Here is a 25,874-nt window from a genome sequence, read left to right as displayed (position 1 = left end):
GAGTCTCCTTCTCCTCTTGAATATAAAGCCAGAGACACGTGGCTGAAGCTGTTGAATTCTGCTGCTTTCAGAAGCTGGAACATGGCCCCCTTGTTCTATTACATTTCTAACTCCTTTACTGCCTAAAAGCTTGGCTGTCCTGGATCTTGCTCTGTAGATTGACATTGAATTTAGAGATCTGTATGCCTGTCGCCTGTCACTCCCCCACAGTAACACACTTCCTTCAAAAAGGCCACACCTTCTAATTGTGCCACTCCCTGGGTCAAGCACATGCAAACCATCACTCACATCCATCCATCCATCCATCCATCCAATATCCGTCCATCCACCTGTGTACTATCTTTGTCTATGTGAAGCAAGGTCTCACTATGAAGCTTAGAATGATCTCAAACTCCTGGCCTTCCTTCTTTAGCTTCCCATCTACAGGCATTTTTGCTACGAGTCTTACACTTACCATGATGCATTACATTTTTTGCTCACTTATGCATTTATTTATTTATTCATTGCCTCTGGACTTTTCACTAAAAAACGTTACCACTGAACTTTTAAAACCCAAATGAAAAGCACTCATTCAGTCTGGGAATGTCGAGAAGAGGCCTGCAGCCAGTGATTTACTATGTAACATGGCTGTCCCCAAGATCCATGGACTCACAAGTTAAAGAAGGTCTCTGACTTACGTTATCAAAAGATTCAACTCTTTATATAACCACTAAGGTATAGCCTGACATCTGCTAAAGACCTTTACTGAACATTTACTTCTTTTATGTACTAGAAGCATACCATATATTTTTAGTATGACTTTTAGTAACAGAATTAAAGATAAAAACACAGAGTAGTGGGCTAGATAGATCCACAGAAGAGCCCCTGTTTTGGCTTTCTTTCTGCTAATTTATTCCTTGAATATCTGAGATATAAACCACACACTATGTTAGATAATTTCATGTCAACTTGACACATGTTAGAATTCTTTTAGAAGAGAAAACTTCAACTAAGAAAATGCACCCTTTCCTCCCCGACCCCCACCACTGGCCAGTATAGCACTTTCTTGCTGAATGATTAGTGTGGGAGGCTCAACCTACTGCAGGTGGTGCCACTGATGGGTTGGTGCTTCTGCTGCTATAAGAAAGGATGAGCAATTCATGAGGAGCCAAGAGCAGTGCTCCTTTGTGTCCTGGGCTCCACTCTCTGCCTTCAGCTCATGCCCTGACTCTGTGTGATGATGGGTTGGAATGTTGAAATATAAGATGACATAAACTCTTTCCTCCCCCACTTGCCTTAGGTCATGGTGCTTGACCACAGCAACAGAGACCTACCTAAGACGTGTGTTTTCACCCTTTTAGACATAACTGCCCATATCTCATTACTTTCTAAATTGTTCTAAACCTTAACTGAGAAGACACAGAATAATTCCTGGCCTGAAGCACTTTCTATGAATCAAACCCAAATATACTTCACATTTTACTCAAATAAAGTTAAAATTAACTCCTACACGAGAACAAGACTTCTGGAACCTTTGACTGAATAGTGCATGGGGAAAGTTAGAAGCCTCGGGAAAGGAACAGTTTGCTCAATGAGAACTCACTATGTGTGATGTTAAGTTAGTAGACCATGTGGATCTTTCTTTCCCATCAAAACCAAGATTAATCTACTTTAACATTATATACTGGATAGACAGGAAGTAGTTAAATAAACACACACATACACACACACACACACACACACACACACACACACACACACACACACACACACACACACTCTTTCACAACTCAGTCGAGCCCGGAACCCGTTCTCTGACTAATTCAGTACTAAGAGATAGCAGAAGCAACTTGAAATGCCCTGGTGTACTGAGAGGTGCATTGCACCTTGGAAGTATATTTCCTTGAGAGGCTTTGAAATCCTCCCTTGATTTATAAGCCAGATTTCCCCTCTCCTCTCACCTCTGGCAAGAATCACAGAGCAGGTATTGTCTGTTCAGAACTTGAAGGGGATCTGATGCCTTATCTCCTTAAGGCCCATTAAAGTATCTGTCTAAACCTTTATCTCTGTGTGACTATGTTCAGCTTGTTAATACTTCTGAGAACCCGAAGAGGATTTAGACACAGCTTAATAAAAAAGATTATATATTTTAGTAAAAAGCAGAATGAGTCAACACAAGAAACCAACTTTCTCATTCATTAATTATAAGTCTTATTTTATATTTATTACCTTCCACAGCACTCCTGTGCACAAGCCAGGATGGTTCACAGTGGGACTAATGAGGGCCCCAGACTGTAAACAAGGGTGTCCTGACATTGTTGATATTTAGCCCAAACACTATGTTCCTTGTGTACCTAAACTGGGGTGTTTCCTCTTAGAACCAACTGTGGATTCTGTAATCAACTGAGAGAAGGAAAAATTTTGAGTTTTACAAGGTCCAATCTCACATTAATATGAAAATTTAGATTGGATGACTGTACTAATGGTTTTATTCCTTGGCATTTGACTTAGTTAACTTACCACTTAGGTATTGTGTGCAGCCTTTCTAAAGTAAATAGGTGGCCATTGAGATGCCTGGAACCAAGCCCAACAACATGGGTTTTTTTCTAGGACCACACAGTAGAAACTGAGAATCAATTCCTGCAAGTTGTCCTCTCACAACAGGCATGTTCTGTGATATGTGTGTACCCATAGACATACATGTACACACACATACACACACTAATATAATAAAAATTGGAAGTAAATAGAAGACAAGTGGCAAAATTATTTCCTCTTAAGTGTACTTATGTCTATTAACTAATATTACTATATGACTCAAGGAATGGCAAAATTTATCTCTATAAAGGAAGATGAATACAATGAGGTCATATTTCAAAGTAATTTGCATAGTGTGATAGAACAGATTTAAAATGACTAAGGTTAAAACATCATTTATGAATATGAATCTGGCCCAGGAAACTGGATAAAAATTATAAACCCAGAGGAATATTAATCTCCTAATCAGAGGGTTCCTAAGATGCCCTAATCCTTCAAGTAAACACCACACCTATCAGAGTACAGGATTTAGTGAAAGACATCCATTCATGCAAGTATTTAAATGAACAAGAATTAGAATGCAGGGCTTTTCTTCATTGTCTAAATTTCTTCCCAAATTTAATTTAATCCAATTAATTAATTGCCACACCCTAAATTCTGACATGAAGTGTGTACTATCAGCATGTGATAAGACTTGCAAGATAGATAACTCATGAGACCAGGAAGCTTTCACTGGACATTTAAAGAAGGTGCGCGAGGTCACACATTCAAACAGAGCGTGAAAGCAGACAGACATCAATAGGTTTTTCTTCTAGCACATTTAAGATTATTATTTTTACGTAGTAATGTAATTTTTATTAAATGTTCTCAACAATAAGAAGCCTGAAGGGTGTTTTACAATATGATTAAATGATAAATTTGTGATTCTGAAATGAAGAATAATACAGATCTTCATAAGCCCATACTGAGATAAAGAGTAGATCTCCTTTTTTCTTCCTCTGTACTTCTAAAGAGATTACTTTTATTCCAAGTAATAAAAGTGCCAGAAGTCAATGAAAACAGAATGGCACTATTATAGTTTTACAATAAATAACTAAAAGAAAGATCTATCATCTACCAGCAGGTGTTAAATTTAGTGCAACATGCCGATGAGTGTGTGTCTGCAAATGTTTTTAAATTGTAAAGGAGTAAAGCATGACTGCGTAGTGCAGCATAGTAACACCCAAGCATGGTGATATCAGGTGAGTCACGGACAGGACTGTACTGCTAACAATGTGTGAACAATGCAATTTCTGTGTCGATGTTTCCAAAACATGAGAGACCAAACTCAAGTTGACAAATATTTTCACAAAATATTTAACCAGGACTCTTTAAAGCAGTGTTCTCAACTTTCCTCATGCTGTGGCCCTTTAATACAGTTCTTCTTGTGGTTTACCACAACTAAAAGATTATCTCGTTACTACTTCATAACTGTAATTTTGCTACTGTCATGAATCATAATATAAACATCTGATACATAAGATATCTGCTATGTCACCTCCACAGGGGTGGGGCCCACGGGTTGAGAACCACTGCTTTAAAGGTGATGGAACATATGGAAGGACTAGGAGCAGTCAGAGTCGAGGACAGCAGAAACGTAAGGCAATGTGGAGCCTGAGACAGTAGAAAGGATCCTAGTAGAACAGGAAGTAAAATCCCATAAGGGCTGCAGTTAGGTGACAGCACGGTCAAGCGGTCAGTCCTAACTGCTCGGCTTGTACTACTGTACTCTGATTTATCTCAATGTTATAAGGACATGGAAACTCAGAATTTTAACTTGTGTTAAGTATAAAATTTATTCAAAATTGGTCTTTGAGATGCCTCAACAGGTAAATGTGCTTGTTGTGCGACCCAATTATCTAAGTTCTACCCTGGAATCCATGTAAAACGCCAGCTTCTGTAGCACACATTTGTAGCCCCAGCAATCGTACCACAAAGGCGGATAGGACAGCCAGCTGGGTAGCTTGTGGGCCGCTGGCCTAGAGCGCATAGGATTAGGAATCAGACCCAGCCTCAAACAATGGGCGGCATCTGACCCCCACAAACATGCCCTTGTACTCATACACACTAATACAAACAAACTAAAAAAAAGTTCAAGGTCATTAGAAATGAACTAAATATGCTTTAAAATTATTTCAAAATAAGACAATTTTAAAAAGCAGATCATTCTGAAAGCGTAGAAAACACAATGACATCCAACCCTACATTTTTGAAGCTAGTTTTATCATTCAGATTTAGGACAAATCCAATTACTTCTACATGATATACAGAAAATTAAAATGAAGAAAATAATTACTAATACACATCTCTAATCGTAACACTAAAGACTCCAACATGACCTGTTTTCACCTACATATAGACTGAAACAGGGTCTAATGACCCTAAGCCAAACTTTCTCTCCCAGGTTACAACTGGTGTCAAAAAGCAGGCATATTCCTCAGTCTGGTGTAGGTTGTGGGACAGTGCCAGCAGAGCAGGTGTCTGCCCATTTCCCCTTCTAGAGCCTGCACTACAGAGCAGGGCTCATTCCATTGCCAACATCACACCCTACTCTAGCAGAGATTTCAATACATGGGGGCACTCATATTTATTAGCTTAAAACTTAATAACACACTTAAGTAAAAGACATTTCTATTCCTGGAGAGATACTCCCATATATTTAACATGATTTTAATATAAGAAACAATCCATTGGATAAAACATATACAATAATCTTACTAAACTTATTTCAAATCTCTACTGTCAATACAGCTTTTTTCTACTGAGTTACATTTTAACTGCATGAGCTGGTCATGAGTAAGTTCATCCTTTCCTTTACAGTTTGAGCCATTATGGATGATTTAAAGTTTTAGCAACTTATTTGAACGTATACTCCATTGACTTAAATTTTTCATCAAGGACTTGCCTTCATTTCAAATCATGGGAGATACAGCCCAAATAATCTCTGGATTATACTGCTAAGCAGCTACGGAGCACTTCCCTTGCTGCCTACAACAATAATATTTTCCACACTTAATATACTGCTGTTTGGCATCGGCTTGGGCTAGACAGACGATGTCTGTTATTTTCTAAACAGAACTTCAATAGCCACTTCAACATCTAACATGAAAATACTCTGCTTTGCAAAAACATGAGGGTGAAACTGCACAAGGTAATGAGTTACAGTAAATCTACTACACATTTTAGAGTAAATGAATAAAATTTACAAAAAAAAAAACCAAAACCAAAAAAAAAAAAAAAAAAAGAAATAGATTTAAGTGTTTTAAGCTGTACATTCCATGGTTTATTATGAAATCATAATTTTATTAAAAAAAAAAAAACCAAACCATAGTGACTCTTAATATAGAAACTCATATAACAGTTCAGTAGTATATTGATGAGCTTTATAAATGTTAGACTTCCTATGTCTTACTGTAGAGTAAAACCAAACATATAAATGGATGGGTGAGATAGTGATGTGCTTGTTATATAAGTATAAAGGCCGAGGTTAGCATTCCCAGAACCCATGGTAAAATCAGACATGGTGGTGTTTCCTGACTTCCTATGGTGAAATGATAAAGAGAGACAGGAGAGTCCCCGGAAGCCCCAAGGCCTGCTAGCATGAAGTATACTGTGGTGAACAGTAAGAGACCGCATCTCAAACCAACTGGAAGGCTGAAACTGATATCTGAGCTTGTCCTCTGACCTCTACACAGCTCCCTCCATGTATACACCTCTGTGCACATGCAGCTGTGCACAAATACACACGTGCACATTAAAGCAAGAACAATGAAGTCCAATAGGGATTTAATACAATTCAAACCAAACACAGGAATGTTTGTATGAGTCCTAGCATAGGTCTAAAATCCTTAAATGCCTTTAAAAATGTGTGCAGTATAGAAAGAATGAAAAATTTCTGTACACTTTAATTCAGTTACATAAAGCAACAGTAAGTCTTACCTGGTTTTGAAGTGCTCACTAAGGTTACTTAAAAACAATAATTATGGTCCTGTTTGCATCCAACTTATTTTTCAGAAAAATTATCTCCTTAAGTGAAAACTTATTTTTGGTAACTGCCCAGCATAAGTTTATAGAAAAAAACAAAACTGCCAATCCTTCAGGAAGAGGAGGAAAGCAGGAGGCATGAAGAAGGGAAAACAGAGGCAGTCAGAGTGTCGAGCTGCGTTGCAGTGGTGAATGTGGAAGCGCGAGGACCTGACTTTGGATCCCACGTTCCCACAGACGAGCTGGGCATGCCACGTGGCACCTGTAGCCCAAGCAAGGGAGGTGGAGACACAAGGCCCTCTGGGGCTCGCTTAGACAACCAGCTAGGTGCAGGTCCACTTAGCCATGTAAGGACACTGTCAAACAGGAAGTAGGCAGCTGACGAACATCATCTGAAACTGATCTCTGGGGGCTCCTCCCAGACACAGTCATACTTAAATGAAGGATAGTGCTAGCCCCACAAAACCCTTACCTTCACTTCCTTTCTCTGCTTTTGTGGTACTTTCTTTCTTCTGTTTTGCTGCTAAGAGTTCCCGCTTTAATTGTCTTGCTTCTTTTCTGAGCTCCTCACTATAAAGCAAAGGAGACATTTAAGTTTAACGAAGAAAAACTGGGTCAGCAAAAGCAGAACTGTTTAATTTTAGATGCGCTAAATTAGAGAAAAAGCCAATAAATTAACTTTCTGCTATGCACACGCATTCCTCGATAATATTACATAAGTTGTCATTTTTTCACAATAACAGTATAATTATCTATAAATACTTTTCCTCTCAAATATGTGGAGTAGAAGAAGGTAAGTAGTAGTTTGAATAAGACATCCTGTAGAGTCTCGGCTTGAATAACAGGTTGATGGTGCCGTTTGGCTGAGGAGGTGTGGCTATGCTGGAGCAAATAGAGTCACTGGCTTTGGAGTTAAAGACTTATGCCATGTTGAGTTTTCTCTCTTGGCTCCTTGTTTGCTACTTTGAGATGTGAGCTGTCTGCACCTCCCCAGTGTGACAGCATAGACTCTTACACCCCGGAACAATAAACCCAAAATAAACCCTTCTATATGCTGCTTTGGTCGGGGTGTTTCCTCACAGCAACAAAAAGGAGCTAATACAGTGTCTTAGCTAGGGTTTCTATTGCTATGATGAGTCACTATGACCAAAAAGCAACCTGGGGAACAGGTTTATCTGATTTACACTTCCATGTAGCTGTGCATCATTAAAGTCAGGGCAGGAACTCAAACAGGGCAGGCAGGAGCTGGTGGAGGGTGCTGCTTACTGGCTTGCTTCATGGCTTGCTCAGTCTACTTCTTTATAGAACCTATAACCATCAGCCCTGGGATGGAACTATCCACAATGGGCTGGGTCCTCCTTCATCAATATTTAATTAGTAAAATGCCTTTCAACCAGATCTTATGGAGGCATTTTCTCAATTAAGGTTCCCCTCTTTTGGATAACTCCAGTTGTGTGTCAAATTGACGTAAGACCAGACAATACATACAGCTAGTGGAAACTGGCCCGCTATTTTCCAAATTTACTAGTGAATTTAACACTAGTCTCAAGGGCTGTGTCAAATCACAATTTAAAAATGTATTTTTTTTTTTTTTGAACATAGGGCCTTTGTAGGTATCCTAGGTTGACCTGGGGAAGGCTACACAGCTCAAAGTGGCCTTGAACACAAAAGCCCCTACTTCCTCCTCCTGTCTATAGGCATGTACGAGTATACCAGGCACACCCAAAAGATTTTCAGTAAGTACTGATCATTAAATCTGGATATACATAAAATAGATCAACTTCAAACTTGTTTAATTACCAAAGTTTTACCAGTAATTACCATTTATTAAGCAATTATTACATGATAGTTGCATAGCTAAATTCATTTAAAATTTACCTGATTATTCAAAGTTTCTAGTTCTCTGGCCACGGTGTGCTTATTTAAGTTTTCTCAGCACTTAGGAGGCTGAAGCAGAAGGACTACTGTGAGTTTAAGGCATGTCTAGGCTATATGGTGAGTTCTAGGTCAGTATGTGCTACAAAGTGAGACCATGTTCTATCAACTCCCCAACCCTATTTTTAAAGACTCATCTAATATCGCACTTGGCATGTAATTTCCTCTCTATGAAACCTTCCAGGCTAACCTATTCTAGAAATTAACATGCTGTGTCACGTGTAAAAAGCGTGTGCTAGCTGACAAGTCATTAACCTGCTTCTGCAACACAGCGTTAAGGCAGAAGCTCCAGACTTACTTCCTGACAAAGCTTATTAACTGCTCATATCATGCACCTTAGTTTGGCTATGGTTTACTACTCCTCCAGAGTCCGTGGGGTGGATTTTTGCCCTCAGTCATAGTATAGTGATAGAAAGAACCTTTAAGAGGTAGGGAGTCCTTAGGCCTATTGGAGGAGGTCGGCATTGGAAGGAATTTACCTTTAGTTTCCTGTTTCAAGATCTAATCGGTCTTTTAAACAGGCTTTCAACACTGATGTTTACCATCACGTTAACAGAGCTATGGTGGGGTCTTAAAATATATAATACTTACATATTTAATAGTTATTAGAATGTATATCTAAGTAACTAATTCAAATTCTAGACATGTTATATCCTTAAAAGACAAGTATTTACTCTATTTACAAGAAATCACACTGGATTAGTGATGCTTACAGAAGTCTGGAAGATCACGAAGACACTATACCCTAATCGCCAAAGTTATTCAAGCCACCCTTAAGCCTAGATAGTTCTGCACTGATCCATCCTTACTGGCACAGCCAACCAGCCCACGGTCTCACATGACAGAGGCAGCTATAAATGAAGCCCAACACAAAGTTTCAAAGCACCTTAAAACATTAGGAAATTTTTGTAATTTCTTTTTGTAACTTAATTTCACAGTTTTTGAGTATGAACTTTGTATACAATCATGTTATGTCACCATGTCAAAAGGCAGTACACTGCTTTGTGTAAAGCTTCCTATTGGTCCTGATTCCCACTGTAGTACTTACTAACTAGGTTTATCAGAGTGAAAGACCTTATAAATATGCAAGCTTCAGTTCTTTTGGTTTGCTACACAAACAGCCCCCTTATGTGTTACTTGGCTTTCAAGACCCTTAAACTACCCTCTCTAATCCAAGTTGACTACCTCTTAAGTATTTTCAGTCCTTTGTTTCTAACTGAGCTCGCAGTACTCTTGAAATCATCAAAACCATTTCCTAAGCTGTACTTCATGGTCCACCCATGGTAATTCCATTAACATCATAGTAATTCTGGATATTATACTGATAGTCATTTTACTACTATCCTCATCAGAACTCTTAATTTTCTTGAACCATCTGGCCCTGCAAATGTGACGGGGCTGCTTGGAGTAACCATGACTGTGGTCAGGTTGTCCTGTATCCCTTTAGGGGCTGTTCTAAGAGAAAAGCCTCCATTGAAAGATAACCTAAGATGTGAGCTGCCACCTGGGGCTCTGAAAATGCCCCTTGTAACAAATGCCCTCATGATTTCAGTGTGCGCTGAGGTTTGGGAGTCAATGTTTAGCATTCTACTGGAGAAACTATCTTTTCTTTTTTACAATTTCAAGCATTCTTACTAATTTTTTTCATTCAGCAAACAAACAAACTCAAATTTCTCTACAGTCTGATGGAATCAAGTGATTATTATCTTTACAAATGGACTCCATCCTGGAAAGAGAAGTTTATATATACAGTCTGCGTCGCAATCCTGGCAATCTATCCCTCTCAAGTCTCATGAACTGCTTCTTTACCAACCAAATTCAATAGCCTGTCTTGAGATCTCTTCTTTCCAGATGGTCTTGCTATCATTCAAAGATGTTAACTATTTCCTTCCTGAAATTGTATCTGAACCAGACTGGTCAGCATTCTGGAGTTAAGATTTCCCAATTGTCCTTGTCTTGGTTATTCTTTCTCTTCTAAATTTAAATCTGCTGGAATTTCCTTATCTGTATGTAGTGGCGCTTTAGTCTCATGATATCAAATACCATTCCTAGATAGCTTACTTGCAAATCTAGGGTGAATGCTTTGCCTTGAGTTTGGCCCTACCTTTCTAACTACTACACATTTCCATACAGAGCACGGCAAGTGCCTTAGGAAGTAAATATAAGACAACAGTAAGCAGAAAAAATATGAAAATGAGCTGGGCAGTAGCGATGCACACCTTGAATCCCACCCCTTGGAAGGCAGAGGCAGGTGCATCTCTGAAAGTTCAGGGCCAGCCTGGTCTACAGAGCGAGTTCCAGAACTGTCAAGGCTACACACACACACACACACACACACACACACAAACCCCTGTTTGAAACTTTCTCTCCATCCCCCAAAAAAGTAATAAGAAAATCTTTAATTATAAATAATTTAATTATTTCAATTAAATATATTTTTGTTTCAACATATAAAAAGAAAATATTACCTTATATCCAAGATATTTTTAGTAAGTGTTCCCAATCTGTCATCTATTTTACTCTTAAGGGGTACTGAAATTCTGCCTGAGCACATTTCAAGGGCTCTGATCTAGATGGAGAGTCCACCCATCGGATGTCTCAACATAAACACACACTCTCCTATACAGACAGATGTCTCCCCTGTTTTGTGACAAGTCTACTTTTCATGTACCTAATGGTAGAATTATTATCTCTCTCAAGAAAAGACTTCAAACTTCTTCAGGACTGCCCTGTTTCCACTGGATCAGTGTTAAAGTACATCCTCTCTCTCTCTCTCTCTCTCTCTCTCTCTCTCTCTCACACACACACACACACACGCACACACTACTGTCTCTTGCACTTTTCGCCGTCAATGCCAACTTCAGGCTCTTATATACACTCTGGATAACATAATTACTTCCTTCTTCTTGAAGTTGTGGACACAATCCTAAAATTCTCTAGTTCAGTCAGTGTGACTGAACTGTGTAGTCTCCTCTACCTACTAGACACTACTGTCTTTTACTCTGCTGGTTTTCAGTTGGGTTAGTAATTCAGCCATTTAGAGGATTTTTTTTTTTTTTTGAAAACTAAGATTATTTTGCAGGTTGAAGAGCAAATGCTGCATTTGTATAGGTGACAAATCAGCTATGAGGATAATTTGAAGTATATAAAGAATGAGGCTAAGGAACTTTATAGCATGTAAAACACTACTGCACCAGAAAAGAATATTAATTAAGAAATTAACTTGAATCAAAAGTAGATCATAAGTGATAGAGTCTGGATCAGAAAGTTGACTATCACTTAGCAGTTGAGAAGTGACTTCAGAATAGTTACTTAACATTTCTGAGACTTAGTTCTCCTACTATACAGTTAAGCATGGTTATAAGATACTGAAAACACAATAAATGTTCAAAAAGTGCTTATTCTGTAGGTCAGATATGTCAAATATCACTATTGCTTAGGACTGTTTATCATTTAGAAAAATTCATAATTATTTAAGTAAAAGCCACCCTTGGTATCCATGTAGATTAATTTTATTCATAATTTGAAAGCGCAAAACAGTAAAAATACATCCCTAATAACTTTAGACACTCTGTTGAAGTAATGTAGCATAAACTGAACCAAAATGACTAAAAACTCAAAAAAGACAGTGAGACAGAAAAGCATAGATATACACAAAATATTATAAATTTCTCACTATGTTGACATTTTCAAGTGAATCAGGACTTTCAATGTTGTAAAAATCTTTCAGACCTGTAAAATATCACATTTGTCTATACTTTTGGAATCCATAACTCTTGGAATGAAGTATAACTTTAAAAATTATTATTTAGAACGCAGTCTAATTTTAAGGATCCTAATCTTACATTCTCTAGAACATAATCCCCCTATCCACTGGCAAGAAATATGTTTAAATCTGTTAAAACAAAAATGAAAGTTATAATCTTGAAATATATATCAGTATGTACTGCCAAAACCATGAGCCTGCTTTAGGGTCCAAAAAAGCATCGGCTTGGCCTCCTCAAGGCCTAGTTTCTGTTTGAGTAATAAGAGAAAATGCCTTTATAAACAGCTTCTGCTGCTAAGTCTAAGGTAAGCTTTTGTTCTAATGGGTATGTTTCTAATTATATATTCATCTAAACTTTAATACAGTTTGAATACATTATTAACCAGTGAATAATTCTGTACTGCTCTATGTATATATTTTAATCTAATAAATCTACAGTATCTTGCCTTCTTACTAGAGAGTACTAATTTATTCAACAATGTCTAATATTTACATGTAGCATTCTGGATACAGGCACAGAAATCAAGGTAAGCAAGAAAAGATGGGAACTTAACTTCATTAAATTCAATTCAATTACTTCATTGATGATACTCTTCTTAATAGCATGTAATACAGGCACTGTGTAAGTTAGAGGCTGAGGTTTATGGAGAGTAAATACCACCATTCACTGAGGGAACAAGAAAGTAAAACAGAAATCTAGAAATTGTAATCTATCTCTTTCTAATGCACCATACCGACAGGAACACAAAGTCTTAGAGGAGCCTGAGTTGCAAAGGATACCAATAATGAAAACAGTACACGATTAAAAAGCAACAACGAAACGATTGAAGCACTTAGAAATTCTGCAACAGAGACTTCTGCAGGCTAAGTGAGAGATGACTTTGCAGAAGAGTCATGAATTGGACCCTAAACAATAGTTAGTAATGTGCCATGTGGAGCCGGTATGAAGAGGTTTAAACAGCAGCTTTAAATCTGGACAGGAAGTAGAGTAAGAAGAAGACAGGTTAACTGATTCTGTAGATAGAGTGCTAGACGTACGCGCTGTACCACTGAGTTCTGCCCCTAAACATGTAAAAAGCTGGATGTGAGCCAGGCAAGGTGGTGCACACCTTTAATATTAGCATTCAGGAGGCAGAAGCAAGTAGATCTTTATGAGCTTGATTCTAGGTCAGTCTTCTTTACATGGTGAGTATCTAAGTTAGTCTGGGGTATTCAAAGAGATCCTGTCTCGAAACAAGCATAAATTTCATTCCTCTCTTTCTTAATTTTGACAAAGTCACCAGAATCCTGGTGTCAGGATCACTTTGACATCAGTTCCTGACTTAACTACATCTTTCCTTTCACACCACAGTGTCTGTCTATCTGTCTACTTTGAGCTTAACCTCACAAAGATGTCAAGTTCTACAATCCTATTCACCTGAGCTTCATGTAAAGTCTACTGAATTGTGCAGTGATTTCCATAAATTATGCACACTTCTTTCTCGAGCATTCAAGTCCTCTCATAAGCTAGCTTCGAAACACATTTTCCTACTTTATCTTCCATGTAGACTATACAGTTACTCTAAATTTCAGTCAAAACATACTAGTCATCATTATCTTGGCAAAATTTAAGGTTTGGCACACATGCCCTTTGTTAATGCCATTTCTGTGACTTAAAATACTGCTATTTTACTATTGCTGTTCTAAAATCTCCACCTTTTCAGACTTCATGGAAAAAGTGGCACTCAAGCTGTGCCTCTATTCAGAACGTACTATTATAACAAGGTCAGTGCAAAAAAAAAAAAAAGATTAACATGAAAAAGTACACTACCATGTACTCAGAAGGAAATTACATCCATAATCAAAATATGTCACAACCAATTCATGACTGTTAAACTAAAGGAGCAACTTAATGGAGTAAGATTTTTAAAACAAATTCTAAAATGAAACAATATCATACCAAGAGCTACTCTGCCACTGATTTTTTTTTTCTTTTAAAGTTAATGTGAGAGCTGGAGAAGTAGCTCAATTAGCAAAATGCTAAGGATATATATGAAAAACCAACTGTGTTGTATACTAACTTTAAATATGAAAGAGATACCTTGAATGGGTAGATAACACTTCTCCCAGAAGCTATAAGATACTAAACAGAAATCTCAGTGCCAGCTGTAAGATACCTTCCTATGAGTTGTTGCTTAGAGAGCTTCCAGAGGCCCCCCAAACCATGCAGGCTTCTGCATTTCTCTTAGTTGTCCACCAGAACCAGGTGATAATATTCCACTGCTGAAGGTACCACATACTTTGGCTACAGGGCACAGACAAATCGAGCTGGAACCAAAGTGGAAGCTCCCTCCTTACTAGCTGGCTTTCAGTGCTATGAGAGGCTAATATAGGCTGTTAGGAGAAAAATAAAATTAATGGGTTTTGCCAGCTATGAATACAAACCTCCCAGGCAAGGTGTGCCCATTGGTTTAATAGTGGTGTGACTACTATGAGGGTAATTAACTGCTCTTTGGTTGAATTTTAGGCCTGTTCACAGGAGGGAATTCATTCTTGGTATAGTAAACCTGACTATAAACTCATGGCTAACTGGGGGTCTCCACTGGGTCTCTCCCCTTTGAGATGGATAACCATATAGAAGAGGGTGAGGAAAACCTGTAGGAGTCAGAGGGGATGAAGGAGACCATATGAACATGGCCCACCCAATCTACCAAGCAGGACTCATATGAACTGACAGAGACTTAAGCAGAAGTACAGGGCCTGCATGGGTCTGCACCAGGTCCTCGGCACTTACGTTATGTCTGTTAGCTTGCAGTTTTTGTGAGACCCCTAACAGAGGGAGTGCATGTATCTGTGACTTCTCCCCTGCTCTTGAGTTTCTTCCTGTTGAGTTGCCTTGTCCATTCTCTTTATGAGTGCTTTCGTCTTTTATCCTATTTGGAGGTCATCCCTTGGAGGCCTGCTCTTTTCTGAGGAAATAGGAGGGTGAGTGGATCTGGAGGGCAGCTGAGGCAGAGGTAGACCAAGGAGGTGTGGATGAGGGGAAACTGTGGTTGGGATGTATTATAGAGAGAAGAATCTAGTTTCAATAAAAAGAAAGAAAGAGAGAGAGAAAGAAAGGAAGAAAAAAAAAGAAAAAGGAAGGAAGAAAGGGGAAGAGGGGAGAAAAGAGGAGAGAGATAGAGGAGAGAGAGAGAGAGAGAGAGAGAGAGAGAGAGAGAGAGAGAGAGAGAGAGAAGAAGTCATGGCTAGAACGGCCCTAGGGCAGCAGTTCTCCATCCCTGCATGGTGAGCTGACAACCTTTTCACAGGGGTCGCCTAAGACCATGAGAAAGCACAGATATTTATATTATAACTCGTAACAGTAGCAACATTACAGTTACGATGTAGCAACAAAATGTTATAGTTGAGAATCACTTCTAAAGGGTGGCAACATTAGGGAGGTTGAGAACCACTGCTTTAGTAACCTACTACGGTTCATTCGCTAAGTGGTCATGCTGTCCCACTGTCCTTGAAATATTTATATTTATACTCATAGGTGAGTGCCACTCTCAACTTTGATCAGAGGAACTTCTGTTTGTAGTGGGCAGCAGTTAAGCAGAGACTCAGAACTGGCCAAGGTGCAGAGACATCTGTCCTTCACTCAAAGGCCAGGGAGCAGGCAGAAGATGAGGATGGTGAGGAGTGCTCTGAAATCCTGTCTTCTAGATAAGATGGGTTACAACTGCACAAAGATGGGTCATCAACATCCATCATGAATGGGGGAGCCACCCACCATGTCCCAACGCCTCTGAAAAGTTGACAGTCAGCTAAGGGTTACTGAGTAGGGAGAGCTGGTTTAGCAGCTGGTAAACTGCTCCTGCTCAAGCAAATAATCCGCACATGCAATCCAGACTCATGCAAGCAGCTGTAATTAGGTTCCATGGCACGCAAACAAGAAGATACGAAACCTCATATCCACGTTAGCATTTTAAATCTTAGACAAAACATTTCAGTGTGTATAGGCAGATTATTTATCAGAGATCTAGGCTCAACATTACTGTCTGGCCATAAGAAAGCAATTAATCCTTTGATTTAAGTTTTATCATCACAAGAACACTCTGAGTAAGATATACATTAATAATTCTGAGCTATAGTATCAAAATTATAAGTGTAAATAATTATTGTATGCAGATAATTTTATTTCAAATCTTTTGGCCTTAGGACAGTAAAGCCCACTATGAATTAAATTATTTTGTCTCAGTTCTCACATCTAAAATATTGTGAGATGTCAAATAATTTAATATTCATCTTGGACACAGACACAAGTTAGAAATAATATGAGTCATGGCAAAACTACACACTGATGCAGACAACCAGTTCTTAGTACATTCTCCTCTCAACTCTGAGCTGCCCATACAAGGAAGTTTTTGTAGATTTGCACATTTTTAACTGAAGACAATGAATAGCTACATAGACATTTTAAAAATGATAGTATACTATATCAAGTTTACATTTTAATCAGGATGTTTGCATCATATTATGTAACTGGTCTTTTTAAAAAAAAAAATCCTGTCATTTTCTTTAATCATGCAACGTTTGAATTTGAGACTGAGGAATTACAATGGCTAACTGTTGCCTAGGTCTAGTTTTCCCCTGCTATGTCCCTCATTTTCTTAAGGTACTGTGAATGCTCCTTGGGGGAAGAATGAATTTATGCCTGCTCGTTGTTCCTTGTGGAATGATAAGATCATTATAGAATTTGCTGAATTCAAACATTGGCCATCACTAATATTTACCTTTAAAGGTAAAAACATCATCTAGCTCTCATTCTTTGATTTGCCTTTAAGAGAATTTTAGTCAAAAAAGAAATATATGTGTTTCTTACATAAGACAATAAATAAATGTCCTTAGAGACTTCATCAAGGAAGTTGGTGAGTAAACACAAGTCCACTACAGACCGCTGTTCCTGAGTCATAATTAACACTTGAAGTTAGCTTAAGCCTGCTATTTCTCACCATAAGAATTAATAACACATGGAAATAGCTGGCAGCCAAACAGTACAACTTTATGACTTTCAGTTTGCTGCTTTAACCACGACAATACTGATTTGTTCATAATGAGACAATAACTTGGCTGTTGATAAAAACCAAAGAATAACTACAATACAAGCCCTTTGTAGGTATTAAGACTGTGGCACAATTTACACTTACGGTGCCATCAGCTGGAGCAGAGATACAGATTTGTCATAACTCATAATTACCATAATATATTGTAGCTTATGCATAGGCTTTGAAAGAAAATCAGAGACCTGTCATTGTGATGCTAAACTTGGGTCTGTACTGCTGGTGGTAAGGTAGTGGATAACCAAGGACCAGCTAAGGCCTGACTTGAAAGACAAAGATTCAGTGGGAATCAGCAGACCCCACATGACGCTTAGCCTAGAAGAAACACAAAGCTGTTCCTGTGGTGATGGTGGCTTTCATCTCTTATAAGACACTACTCTTGTCAGCATTCACAGAGTCTAGAACCAGTTATTGACAAAATGAGATTACAATATAACCAAACAACCAACCAGGCAGCCAGCCAGCCAACCAACCAACCAAACAAACAAACAAACAAACAAACAGATACCTCAAATCTTTGTATATTTTTTATGGGAATGTAGATTTCAAAATTTTACTGGTAAGTTTCTTTTGATTTATTCACTACTTGAATTATCATTAGTTATGAAAATAAAATATATCAATTTCAGAAAGCTAAATGTCAGAATACTTGTTACACATCACTAAATACTTGGAATCAAACTCCTTTTCTTTCATTACAATCCTATTAAAGTGTACAAGGAAAGAAGAAGAGTATATACACTCACACGTTCTGAAGCACTCTATCAGAACATAAACTCGGTCTGGGAGACAGTGTCCCCGGTGCTCTCTATAATCTGCCGGAAGGACACGGATAAAGAAACAGGCTGCTCTCTCCTAAGCACGCTACAGCTCAGACAGAGGACAAGAGGGGATTTAAATGGACTTGCAGCCTTTATATGAAGATCACATGGATATTCAGTAGAAACTGGACTTAGACGTGTAATGCTACCAGTCTTTATGAGAATTCTACCAAATCTTACATTTCTTTTCAAACAAACTGAACAATGGTAAATGCTGCAACAGAAGTGTAAAATCTCCCCAGTAAGAGAAGATATTGCTGTTCTGGCCAAACAGTACTATAGGTACCGTCTTTACTTTTGGAACAGTATTTTAAGAAACAATTGTTACTTGACTTTCCAGAAATAAATTTGTTTGTAGCTGAAAATTATGTCTAGAAATATGTATTTTCCATGACCCAATTTTATGAACAATAACACAATATGGAACACAAATAAGATTTCTTTTCCACTAACATAGTGTACTAATCTGAAATCTTGTGATTATTCTGACCAGTGATTAAAGGCCTCTTTTTCCTCTCCTTCGATATTGTGCAGAGAATGGTTTTACTTGAACATTGTTTGACCCACATTTCCAATAGTCTGAATTATATCTCTTTCCTTCTCTCTTTCTCTCTTCCCTCCTTCCTTGCCCCCTCCCCCCTAAGACAGGGTTTCTGTGTGTAGTCCTGGCTGTAGACCAGGCTGGCCTCAAACTAAGTGATATGCCTGCTTCTGCTTCCAAATGCCGGGACTAAAGTTGTGTGGCACCAGGTCCCTGGTTGTCTGTTTTTCATAGCAGCCTTATTTATTTATGTTGTTCAATTTTATTATTTATTTATTTATTTTGTTACTGGATATTTTTTGACTGCATTTCAAATGTTATTCCCTTTCCCAGTTTGCTGGCCATAAGCCCCCTATCCTATACCTCTCCCTATCTTCAATAAGGGTGTTACCTCTCCCCAACCACCCCCCTTCCTGCCTCTCCGCCCTGACTTTCCCCTACACTGAGGGTCTAGCCTTGGCAGGGCCAAGGGCATCTCCTCCACTAGTGCTCAGCAAGGCCATCCTCGGCTACATATGCAGCTAGAGCCATGGATTTGTCCATGTGTACTCTTTGGGTAGTCCTTTAGTCCCTGGGAGCTCTGGTTGGTTGGTATTGTTATTCTCATGGGGTTGTAAACCACTTCAGCAACTTCAATCATTTCTCTAATTTCTCTAATGGTGACCCCATTCTCAGTTCAAAGGTTTGCTGCTAGCATTCCCCTCTGTTTTTATCTCGCTCTGTCTGAGCCTCTCAGGAGTCAGCTATATCAGGCTCCTGTCAGCATGCACTTCTAGGGTTCATCAATATTATCTAGTTTTCGTGGCTATATGTATATGGGCTGTAAGCCCAGGAGGGGCAGGATCCTTCAGTCTCTGCTCCAAACTTTGTCTCCATATCCCCTCCTATGAATATTTTTGTTCCCCCTTTAAAGAAGGACTGAGGCATCTGTACTTTGGTTGTCCTTCTTGAGCTTCATGTGGTCTTTGGATTGTACCTTGGGTAATTCGAGCCTTTGGGCTAATATCCACTTATCAGTGAGTGCATATCATGTGTGTTTTTTTGTGATTGGGTTACCTCACTCAGGATGATAATTTCTAGTTCCATCTATTTGCCTATGAATTTTATGAAGTCATTGTTTTTGATAGCTGAGTAGTACTCCATTGTGTAAATGTACCACATTTTCTGGATCCATTCCTCTGTTGAAGGGCATCTGGTTTCTTTCCAGCCTCTGGCTATTATAAATAAGTCTGGTATGAACATAGTGGAGCTTGTGTCTTTATTGTATGTTAGAGCATCTTTTGGGTATATGCCCAGGAGAGGTACAGCTGGGTCCAAAGGTAGTGCACTGGCCAATTTTCTGAGGACCCTCCAGACTGATTTCCAGAGTGGTTGTAGCAGTCTGAAATCCCACCAACAATGAAAGAGTGTTCCTCTTTTTCCACATCCTGCCAGCATCTGTTGTCACCTGAGTTTTTTTTTTTTTTTTTTTGTTCTTTTTTTGGAGCTGGGGACCCGAACCCAGGGCCTTTGCGCTTCCTAGGTAAGCGCTCTACCACTGAGCTAAATCCCCAGCCCGTCACCTGAGTTTTTGATCTTAGACATTCTGACTGGTGTCTGAATGGAGGTGGAATCTCAGGGTTGTTTTGATTTGCATTTCCCTATGACAAGGGACGTTGTACATTTATTTACATACTACTAAGCCATCCAATATTCAGCCGAGAATTCTTTGTTTAGCTCTGTGTTCCATTTTTTAATAGGGTTATTGGGTTTGTAGAGTCTAACTTCTTTTTTTCTTTTTTCTATTTTTCTATTTTTTGGAGCTGGGGACCGAACCCAGGGCCTTGCGCTTGCTAGGCAAGCGCTCTACCACTGAGCTAAATCCCCAACCCCAGAGTCTAACTTCTTGAGTTCTTTGTATATTTTGGATATTAGCCCACTATCAGATGTAGGATTCGTAAAGATCTTTTCCAAATCTGTTGGTTTATGTTTTATTCTAATGACAGTGGCCTTTGCCTTACAGAAGCTTTGAAGTTTTATGAGGTCCGATTTGTTGATTCTTGATCTTAGAGCATAAGTCATTGGTGTTTTGTTCAGGAAATTTTTCCAGTGCCCATGTGATCTACACTCTTCCCCACTTTTTCTTCTATTAGTTTGAGTGTATCTGGTTTTAGGCGGTAGTCCTTGATCCAATTGGACTTAAGTTTTGTCCAGGGCAATAAGAATGGGTCAGTTTACAGATCTTTACATGTTGACCTCCAGTTGAAACAGCACCATTTGCTGAAAATGCTGTCTTTTTTCCACTGGATGGTTTTAGCTCCTTTGTCAAAAATCAAGTGCCCATAGGTGTGTGGGTTCATTTCTGGGTCTTCAGTCTGTTCCATGGATCTACCTGCCTGTCTCTGTACCAATACCATACAGTTTTTATCACTATTGCTCTGAAATACTGCTTTAAGTCAGGGATAGGGATTTCCCCAGAAGTCCTTTTACTGCTGAGGATAGTTTTCACTATCCTGTTTTTTCATTCATTCATTCATTCATTCATTCATTCATTCATTTTTGTTATTTGAAATGAATTTGCAAATTACTCTGTCTAACTCGATAAAGAATTGAGTAGGAATTTTGATGAGGATTGCCTTGAATCTGTAGATTGCTTTTGGCAAAATGGCCATTTTTACTATATTAATCCTGCCAACCTATGAACATGGGAGGGTTTTTCCATCTTCTTAGATCTTCTTCAATTTCTTTCTTCAGAGACTTGAAGTTCTTGTCATACATATATTTCACTTGCTTGGTTAGAGTCACACTGAGGTATTTTATGTTATTTAGGACTATTGTGAAGGGTGTCATTTCCTTAGTTTCTTTTTCAGCCTGTTTGTCCTTTCAGTAGAGGAAGGCTATTGATTTGTTTGAGTTAATTTTATACCCAGCCACTTTGCTGAAGTTGTTTAACAGGTTTAGTAGTTCTCTGGTAGAACTTTTGGGGTCACTTATGTATACTATCATATCATGTGCAAATAGTGATATTTTGACTTCTTCCTTTCCAATTTGTATCCCTTTGACTTCCTTTTGTTGTCTGACTGCTCTGGTTAGGGCTTCAAATACTATATTGAATAAACAGGGAGAGAGTGGGCAGCCTTGTCTACTCCCTGATTTTAGTGTTTGCTTCAAGTTGCTCTCCATTTAGTTTAATGGTGGTGTGATAGTTTGCATAAGCTATCAGGGAATGGCACTATTAGAAGGTGTGGCCTTGTTAGAGGAAGTGTGTCACTGTGGGGTGGGCTTGGAGACCCTCCTCCTAGTTGCCTAACGATGCTCAGTCTGTTACTGCCTCCCTTTTAATGAAGATGTAGAACTCAGCTCCTCCTGCACTATGCCTGCCTGGATGCTGCCATGTTCCCTCCTTGATGACAATGGACTGAACATCTGAACCTGTAAGACAGCCCCAATTAAATGTTGTCTATAAAACTTGCATTAATCATGGTGTCTGTTCACAGCAATAAAACCCTAACTAAGACAATTGGCTACTGGTTTGCTGTATACTGCTTTTACTATGTTTAGGTATGAGCCTTGAATTCCTGATCTTTCCACGACTTTTATCATGAAGGTGTTTAGTTTTGTTGAATGCTTTCTTAGTATCTAATGAGATTATCATGTGGTTTTTTTCCTTTGGTTAGTTTACATAGTGGATTACATTGATGGATTTCCATATATTGAACTATCCCTGGATCTCTGGGATGAAGACTACTTGATCATGTTGGATGATTGTTTTGATGTGTTCTTGGATTTGGTTTCCAAGAATTTTATTCAGTATTTTTGTGTTGAAATTCTTAAGGGAAATTAGTCTGAAGTTCTCTTTCTTTCTTGGGTCTTTGAGTGGTTTAGGTATAAATGTAATTGTGGCTTCATAGAAGGAATTGGGTAGTGTTCCTTCTGTTTCTATTTTGTGGAATAGTTTGGACAGTATTGGTATGAGGTCTTCTATAAAGGTCTAAACCCATGTGTTCCTGGGCTTTTTTTTGGTTGGGAGACTTTTAATAACTGCTTCTATTTCTTTAGGAGTTACAGGATTGTTTATGGTTTATCTGCTACTGATTTAACTTTGGTACTTGGTATGTGTCTAGAAAATTGTCTATTTCCTCCAGACTTTCCAGTTTTGTTGAACATAGACTTTTGTAGTAGGATCTGATGATTTTTTGAATTTTCTCAGATTCTGTGGTTTTGAATTCCCTCAGATTCTGTTGTTATTTCTCCCTTTTCATTTCTGGTTTTATTAATTTGGATACACTCTTTGGGCTCTCTAGTTAGTCTGGCTAAGGGTTTATCTATGTTGTTGATTTTCTCAAAGAACCAGCTCCTGGTTTTGTTGATTCTTTGTATAGTCCTCTTTCTTTCTACTTGGTTGAGTTCAGCCCTAAGTTTGATTATTTCCTTCCATCTACGCCTCCTGGTTGTATTTGCTTCTTTTTGTTCTAGAGCTTTTAGGTGAGCTGTCAAGCTGCTAATGTATGTTCTCTTCAGTTTCTTTTTGCAGGCACTCAGACCTTTGAGTTTTCCTCTTAGCACTGCTTTTACTGTGTCCTGTAAGTTTGGATATGTTGTGCCTTCATTCTCATTAAATTCTAAAAAGTCTTTAATTTCTTTCTTTATTTCTTCCTTGACCAAGATATCATTGAGTAGAGCATTGTTCAACTTTCATGTGTATGTGGGCTTTCTGTCATTACTGTTGTTATTAAAGATCAGTCTTAGTCCATGGTGATCTGATAAGATGCATGGGATTATTTTAATCATCTTGTATCTGTTGAGGCCTGTTTTGTGAACGATTATATGGTCAATTTTGGAGAAGGTATCATGAGGTGCTGAGAAGACTGTATATTCTTTTGTTTTAGAATGAAATGTTCTATGAATATCTGTTAAATCCATTTGGTTCATAACTTCTGTTAGTCTATGTCTTTGTTTAGTTTTTGTTTCCATTATCTATACATTGATGAGGGTGGGGTACCGAAATCTCCTACTATTATCTTGTGAGGTGCAATGGGTGCTTTGAGCTTTAGTAAAGGCTTGTTTTATGAATGTAGGTGCCCTTGCATTCGGGAACAAATATTTAGGATTGAGATTTTATCTTGGTGGATCTTTCCTTTGATGAATATGAAGTGTCCTTCCTTATCTTTTTTGATAACTTTTGGTTGAAAGTTGATTTTATTTGATATTAGCATGGCTACTCCATCTTGTTTCTTCGGGAAAATTGTTTTCCTGTCTTTTACCTTGAGATAGTGTCTGTCTTTGTCACTGAGGTGTGTTTCTTCTATGCAGCAAAATGCTGGGTCCTTTTTCCATATCCGGTCTGTTAGTCTATGTCTTTTTACTGGGGAATTGAGTCTATTGGTGTTAAGAGATATTAAGGACTAGTGACTGTTGCTTCCCGTTACTTTTGTTGTTAGGGGTGGAATTATGTTTGTGGGTCTCTCTTTTTCTTGTTTCGTTGCAAGAAGATTACTTTCTTGCTTTTTCTAGGGTGTAATTTCCCTCCTTGTATTGGAGTTTTCCATTTATTATCCTTTGTAGCGCTGGACTTGTAAAAAGATATTTGTGTAAATTTGGTTTTGTCATGGAATATCTTGGTTTCTCCATCTTTGTTAATTGAGAGCTTTGCTGGATATAGTAGCCTGGGCAGGCATTTGTGTTCTTTTAGGGTCTGTATGACATCTGTCCAGGATCTTGCTTTCATAGTCTCTGGTGAGAAGTCTGGTGTAATTCTGATAGGTCTGCCTTTATATGTTACTTGACCTTTTCCCCTTATTTCTTTTAACATTCTTTCTTTGTTTTGTGCATTTGGTGTTTTGACAATTACATGATGGGAGGATTTTCTTTTCTGGTCCAATCTATTTGGAGTTCTGTAGGCTTCTTGCATATTTATGGGCATCTCTTTCTTTAGGTTAGGGAAGTTTTCTTCTATAATTTTGTTTAAGATATTTACTGACTCTTTAAGTTGGGAGTCTTCACTCTCTTCTATACCTATTATCCTTAGGTTTAATCTCCTCATTGTGTCCTGGATTTCCTGGATATTTTGGGTTAGGATCATTTTGCATTTTCTTTGACTTCTATGGCAATGTTTTCTATGGTATCTTCTACCCCTGAGATTCTCTTTTCTATCTCTTGTATTCTGTTGGTGATGCTGGTGTTTATGAATCCAGATCTCTTTCCTAGGTTTTCTATCTCCAGGGTTGTCTCCCTTTGTGATTTCTTTATTGTTTCTATTTCCATTTTTAGATCCTGGATGGCTTTGTTGAATTCCTTCACCTGTTTGGTTGTGGCTCTCTGTATTTCTCTAAGGAATTTTTGTGTTTCCTCTTTAAGGGCTTCTACCTGTTTACCTGTGTTGTCCTGTATTTCTTTAAGGGAGTCATTTATGACTCTCTTAAATTTCTCTAACATCATCTTGAGATGTAATTTTAAATCAGAATCTTGCTTTTCCTTTATGTTGTGGTATCCAGGACTTGTTGTGGTGAAAAAACTGGGTTCTCATGATGCCAAGTGGCCTTGGTTTTTGTTGCTTAGGTTCTTGCACTTGCCTCTTGCCAGCTTATTTCTAGTGTGAGCTGATCTTGCTGTTTCTGACATTAGTTTGACCCTTTGTATAAGCCTGCCTGTCAGCACTCCTGGGAGACCAGCTCTCTCCCAGCGGGATCTGAGTATAGAGAGGTGTGGCACAGGGTCAGTTCTGGGCACAGACAGAAACCAGAAGGATCCTGTGTTCTCAGGTGTGTCAGCACTCCTGAAAATGCAACTTTTCTATCTCAACTTCATCCTCTTCTGCTGTTACCTAGGCCATCCCCTTTAATTTGAAGTACTCGTGATATAGCCTGTGGTTTTACTTCCTTGACTATGGCTCAGGACACACAAAGGGGAACCTATGCATATTACGAGCTATCCTGGCTAGACGTCTCTTTTACAGTCTATTTTAAGAATGATTTCTGTCCTTCTGTCCTAGCTTCCAGCTTTCCAAATGCCAGAGATCCATCTTGTCTTTTTCCTTTTTTTTTTTTCCGCAAGAGATAGAGGACAAAGGAGCACATTTTCATTTTGCCCTTTACCCAGGAAATCAGCAGGTACACAATAGAAAATGAAATATTTAATATTGATAACATTTACAGACTACTGTTAGAACCTTCTTTAGTAATACTGAAATATTTACTTTCTTAACAACA

The 25,874-nt window shown here is 38.5% G+C and overlaps 1 protein-coding gene across 1 annotated transcript in view; it reads right to left on the bottom strand.

Annotated features, from left to right (window-relative positions):
- The window catches only part of LOC116896040 (spliceosome-associated protein CWC27 homolog), a 108,778-nt gene that overhangs the window by 79,676 nt on the left and 3,228 nt on the right, over positions 1–25,874 (bottom strand). The window contains exon 2 of the mRNA XM_032897041.1: positions 7,013–7,110. Coding sequence (XP_032752932.1) covers positions 7,013–7,110 — 98 coding nt within the window. The remainder of the gene's footprint in view (positions 1–7,012; positions 7,111–25,874) is intronic.

The sequence above is a fragment of the Rattus rattus genome, chromosome 3, assembly GCF_011064425.1.
Source record: "Rattus rattus isolate New Zealand chromosome 3, Rrattus_CSIRO_v1, whole genome shotgun sequence".
Lineage (NCBI taxonomy): Eukaryota > Metazoa > Chordata > Mammalia > Rodentia > Muridae > Rattus > Rattus rattus.
This window is presented reverse-complemented; position numbering and strand designations above follow the sequence as displayed.